Source organism: Trachinotus anak, unplaced genomic scaffold, assembly GCF_046630095.1.
Source record: "Trachinotus anak isolate AG129_WGS33_773 ecotype Australia unplaced genomic scaffold, CSIRO_AGI_Tana_v1 ptg000032l, whole genome shotgun sequence".
NCBI classification, from domain to species: Eukaryota; Metazoa; Chordata; class Actinopteri; order Carangiformes; family Carangidae; genus Trachinotus; species Trachinotus anak.
Window position 1 is genome coordinate 830,811 of NW_027273883.1, and position 6,002 is coordinate 836,812.

The 6,002-nt window shown below is 47.4% G+C and overlaps 1 protein-coding gene across 1 annotated transcript; it reads right to left on the reverse strand.

The window, feature by feature from the left end:
* Positions 1–3,143: 3,143 nt before the first annotated feature.
* Positions 3,144–4,991, reverse strand: LOC139613271 (sialic acid-binding Ig-like lectin 15). The gene is made up of 3 exons (XM_071469762.1): positions 4,930–4,991; positions 4,185–4,562; positions 3,144–3,645 (listed from the first exon to the last, which is right to left on the reverse strand). Exons 1-3 carry the CDS (start codon positions 4,979–4,981, stop codon positions 3,275–3,277), a joined length of 801 nt encoding a protein of 266 aa, XP_071325863.1. The 5' UTR covers positions 4,982–4,991; the 3' UTR covers positions 3,144–3,274.
* Between the last annotated feature and the right edge of the window lie 1,011 nt (positions 4,992–6,002).

A 6,002-nucleotide genomic window follows, 5' to 3' on the forward strand; every position in this document is an offset into this window, starting at 1 on the left:
CTGGAGCTCTGGTAACAACAGGTCAGTCAGCCAATCAGAGGAGAGGATCTGAGCCTCTCTCTCTCTCTCACACACACACACACACACACACACACAGATGCACACAGATGCACAAACCCACACTCACACACGCACACACACACACACACACACAGATGCACAAACCCACACTCACACACACATTGTGTATTCAGACACATTGTCACTGTGGTTATTTCCATGTAAAGAGGCAGAGTTTTGCTGCCTTTATTTTGAAGTTATCCTGTGTCTCCTGGGTTCCTGATGGCTGAGTGTGTGAGATTGACTGGTGTGTGTGGAGGTGGGGTCTGTGTCAGGAAACACTGCAGCAGCAGCAGCAGCAGAGCTGAGTGTGAAAGCTTCCAGAGGAGCAGACACACTCAGTCCAAACACACGATTGTTCTCTGATCCGTGGTGACAACAGAGAGCGGCAGTCAGGACGTTTCTCTTCACATCAACAACCTGAACACACACAGGACACACACAGGACACTGAACACACACAGGACACACACAGGACACACACAGGACACACACAGGACACTGAACACACACAGGACACACACAGGACACTGAACACACACAGGACACACACTGAACACACACTGAACACACACAGGACACACACAGGACACACACAGGACACTGAACACACACAGGACACACACAGGACACACACAGGACACTGAACACACACAGGACACACACAGGACACTGAACACACACAGGACACACACTGAACACACACTGAACACACACAGGACACACACTGAACACACACAGGACACACACTGAACACACACAGGACACACACTGAACACACACAGGACACACACTGAACACACACAGGACACACTGTGGGCTGTGTTCTGCTGGTCTGTTCTGGATCTGGTTCCATGGTGGTAAAATACCACGTCACCTCTCAGTCCTGATCTTTAGCCTCTGTCTGATTCAGGCGTCTGTGAACAAGGAGACACGTTTGTAAAATAAGTGAAAGTGTGTTGAGACTCACATTTACAGGCCTAACAAAGTGTGTAGCCCTGACCCCCGCCCGCCCTCGTCTCCCCCAGATCTGAACACATTCGATAAAGGATGTGAAAGAGCTCGGATTCGATGAAATGATTCAGGGAGCGTCATTGGCTGATGAGGTTGCTCAGTTGTCATAGAGATGGTATATCATGGAGGATGAAATAACAACAACAAAAATAATAATAATTATAACAATAATAACAATAATAACTTTATTTATAAAGCACTTATCTTAACAAAGTTACAAAGTACTTTACAAAAAAAGTAAAACCAGATGAAAGAAAAGGCAGAAAGTAATCTGAGCATAATAAAAAGAGCAGAGCAGCATAAATAAAAAACATCTCATTTGTCAACATTGTGCAAGAAGATCTGACAGTAAGTGAAAAGAGGAAATAAAATATGCAAACATGGTTTTATTATTGCTGAGGTTCCGGTTTTTAAAACTGATATCAACTGTCAAATTTACTAGTTCAAGTTAAAGCAAGCATATTTTAGATGCATGACCAAAAGTATGTGGACACCTGTATTGACCCTGTGTGTTTTCACCTGCAGCCTATAGCTCTGCTCTCATTCGGTCAGCTGACAGCTCTGAAACACCCGCGTCACCCCCGGCTTCATCTCCACCGTTTCAGCCTGAGAGACGACGATGAGTCACCAGCTGAGAATCTGGATCAGCCTCCTGAATGTTTGACTAAAACGCTCTCACAGCTCTCTTTAATAATTCAGGCTGCAGCCTCAGTAACACTGAGCCTGGAGGAGACTTGGCTGAGACCAGGGCCGCTTCCTGCTAAATGTGTGATGTTTTTCTCTCTGCTACGAGTAAAAGTTGTGTATTTGAAACCCTAAAAAGTAAAAAGTAAAAAGTTCTGTGTCCCATTTCAGAGGGGACATTGTGCCGTCCGGGTCCTGAACCAGGACATTATTTTATTGTATCTGTTTCACACACGTGCACTGTTGTTAATCTTTATGTGGCGAGTTACTTAAAAGCTGAAACAGTGGCAGGAAGTTTAAGGAGCAGGACGTCGTCTTCTACAGCAGGTATTTCTACAGAGGCTTCATTTGTTACCATGGAGACGCAGCAACAAATGCTTCACACTTTCAACCACATCCTGTGGCCACAAAGTGGTTAAACACACACCGATACACACAAACACACACACACACAGTCACACATTCAGCAGCAGCTGCAGCAGCAGGAAGCGACGCTGGAACCTGCAGCAGCTCCTGGTTTCAACTGATCTGGACTCAACCTGGGATCAAACTGACCCGAGGACAGTCAGGGACTTTAAAATCCGCCTGCGTGTGTTGTTTGGGTTCAGGTCTCAGGAGAGTCGAACTCAGCCGAGGGCGCCGCAGGGAAAGCCTCAGATGCACCACAGGCGGCGCCCGCTCTCACCAAACCACAGGGGTTTCAGGGTTTTTAAGCGCTGTGCTTGAAGCAGTTTATGGCTCATCTGGGAGATTACTCCTGGAGACAGAGCTTCTGTCTTCAGGTAGAAGCAATTTGATTGGCTGGATTTAACCTGCGAGGAGCAAAGACATAGACATTAGAGATGCAGAGGTGTAAACCCGTCCATAGTCCACCCAGCAGCAGATGATCCTCAAACCCAACCCGCCGAGGTGGACCCCCCCCACCCTGAGTCTGGTTTTTCCTCCCCCCTGTTTTAAACTGAGGTCTGGATCTGACTCTGTGAAGAGCTGTGAGACCTTGAATCTGATTCTGTGACATTCAGATAAAAGTGAACTGATTAGTTGTAGACTGGAGCTTTTTTCAGACAGGAACATTTAATGTGATCATCTCTGTCTCAGGTCAACAGCTGAGGACTCTCAGGAAGAGGAGATCAGGGTGACAGCTCGGTGTGACCCAGCTCAGACTCAGCGTCGCCACCAGCAGGACGATCAGAGCAAACGTCTGCAGCCAAGTTCGACTTTTTGTTTTCACCCTGAAATCACTGCTGCTCAAGCAGATCCTCCACAACTGATCTTCACTGACTGAATCAATAATGTCACAAGTAAAGTATCAAACCTAAAATTACTCACAAAACTACTTTGTTTCTTTGCAGTCGCAGGGGCCCTCTGACCCCCGGGCCCCTGCTTGTGATCGTGTTGCTTGTATGAAGAGTCCTGAGAACACGAGTGACTGACTCTACAGCACAGGGCTGCAGTCAGTGTGTGTTTGATTGTCAGAAGATATATTTGTGGTCTCACAGGAGCAACTCAGCTCCAGCTCACCTGTTCCTGAGGCAGGACACCACGACTCCTGTAGAGAGCAGCAGCAGCAGCAGCACCGTGATGAGGCCACGCACACTCAGTGTTACCATCAGCCTGTTACTGGGTGGATACGTCCTCTCTGCTCCGCCCAGCTCGCTCTCCGCCCTGCAGGTCAGCTCCTCCTCCTCCAGGTACGGCACGGTGCTGATCAGTCGGTACAGGCCGGACTGAGCCGCATCCCCCTGGTTGTCTGTCAGCTTCCTGGAGGCCAACAGCCAGAGGATCTTAGGCAGGGGGTGGCCCTCCACCTCACACTGCAGCCTCCGGGGGTGGCTGCGTGTGTTGGAGGGCTTCTCCACCACAGAGAGACTCAGGATCTGAGGCTCAGCTGCAGACAGACCATCACAACATGTGACTCAGTAGAATCTGTGACGTCTTTATCTGCAACTTTACTTCAGTTTAATGTTGATGGTGCTGAAAATGTTTAGTTTGGATTCAGTGAATATGAGAGAATTTTTATTCTATAATTATACATGATAATTAACAGAACATGTTCCACAGCTGTGAATTCACCTTTAAACATATAAAACACCTGAGAGCTTTACAGGCTCAGTGTGAGCGACTTTCAGGTGTTGAGTTGTTGTCTAGATGTCCCCTAAACGCCTCACATACAGGCTACAGCACATCATCAGGGGCCCCTTTTAGGGGGGCATTGGAGCAGCAACAGTGCTCCCCCATATGTGAGGCAATCAGGAGCCCCAAACATTCCTCTGATAAGAAGCAAGAAGAAGTGGTGAAGACGCTGCCTGTGTCCAGGATTCATCAGCTGATTAGATCAGCAGTATTAACTTCCTCATCACTGATGACACGGTGCTTTCAAACCTCGCTCCGGCCTCACGAGACGAAGGAGGTTTAGCGTGGACTCACCTCTCACATACAGCTCTGTCTTTTCATGGTAACTATTCCTCCAGCCCTCCAGCTCCACTCTGCAGAAGTATTCAGCATCATCCATCAGCTGCACCTCCCTGATGCGGAGGGACACCTCCCTCCGTCGAGGGTCTCCATCCAGGAAATATTTTAATCCAGAAACTGAGCAGCTGCTGAATCCTTCCATCGAGTCGTTTTTAACTGAACAGCTGAAGAACGGCCGAGATTGTGATTCTCTCATCGACCATTTCACAGTGATCTCCCCTGAATACCACTGCTGTTGGGGATGTGAGAAGGAGCAGCTCAGGACGGCGTCTTCTCCTCTGGAGACATTGACCACTGGATGGACCACCATGTCCCAAGACCCTGAGACAGACCCTGGAGAGGAGCACATCAGTATCAGGTAAAGACGGTCATGACTGGAGCCATTTAAATTATTTTGAAGACGTGTTTATTTACACAGGAAATGTCTTTAGACACAAAAGACACCAAAGCAGGAAGCAGCTGAACCGACTGCTGGTTTGTAGCGACTGTAGTTTTTGTAACATGGAGCCAAACTTCCTGTTACCTGTACTCACCTGCAGCTGCCCTCACAGCAGAGGGCAGTTTTTAGCCACAGTTACCTGGTGTGCAGCTATTTGAACTAACAAACCAGATCACGTACTCTGAAGCTGCTGCATTTCCTTGCTTTTCTCCACAGTTGAAATGTTCCCATCCTTCCTGAACACAGAGCAAAGGCTCTTACCTGTGATGGTGACGGACAGAACAAGAAGGAAACACTGAGGCTGCTGCTTCATCCTCAGGCTGACCGGACACAGGCGGCAGCAGCAGCTCTGATAAAGAGCAGCCTTCTGACCGAAACACCACATCTAACCTTTCAGGAAGTGACGCGCTCATCATTTAAGACTCAAAGACTCAGTGTGCAAAAGAAAAAGGAAGAGGCCATTTGTGATCGTGTCCACAGGACAGAACCCTGCAGTAAAGCAGGCCTGTGAGCTGGTTCAGCTCAACTTCCTCTCGCTCACTCAGCTGCTTGTAGTTTTGGTGCTGAGCTGATGTTCTTTTGTTGCATACCTGCTGCCAAACCACTCACCTGAACGCTCACTGCCGTATCAACCAATCGCTGTGAATCCTCTGCTGCACTGTGACATCATTTTATATTCAGAGTGAAAATGATTCTGACTTGTGTGAGTTTGGATAAATATCCGGGGCTGTTTTTATGGTTTTCTGATGATATGATTCGGGGGGTTTCGTCAGTGTAAATGTGCCCGGTTGGCCTCTGGCTGTAACATTTATTTTAAGATCTGAAGTTTCGAGACAAAAAAACGTCTTATTTTAAGTTTTAGTCTTTTGGCTTCTGTCAGGTCGTTCTCAACTTTCCTTTGTCTCATTTCAAGGTTCAGACTTTTGTTCATCAACAAACTTAGACAGGCAACAAAGCAGCAGTAAATACAGACAGGAGAACTAAACTTAGACTCAAAGTAGGCGAAGATCAGACACGATTACTGATGATTCATGAATTCTGTTTTAATTTATTTATTTTTAGTGTGTGGAACAGAAAACAAAAGGCTTCCTCTCCTTCTCTGTCTCTACGCTGCAGACAAACATCATCGAGATGGAGACTGAAGATGAATCTAAAGTAAAAGCTCTGAGGTTTTCAGCATGTGGAGGTTTTTGTTACCGGTAAGACCCTCTGTTGTCTCCCACCTCCCGCCCCCTGTAACCACCTCTGTACGCCTCCTCCGACCGTTGCTTTGCTCATTGTTATTGCCACTGCCACACTCAGACTGACAAAAGCACTGGTGAAGGTAAAAATGC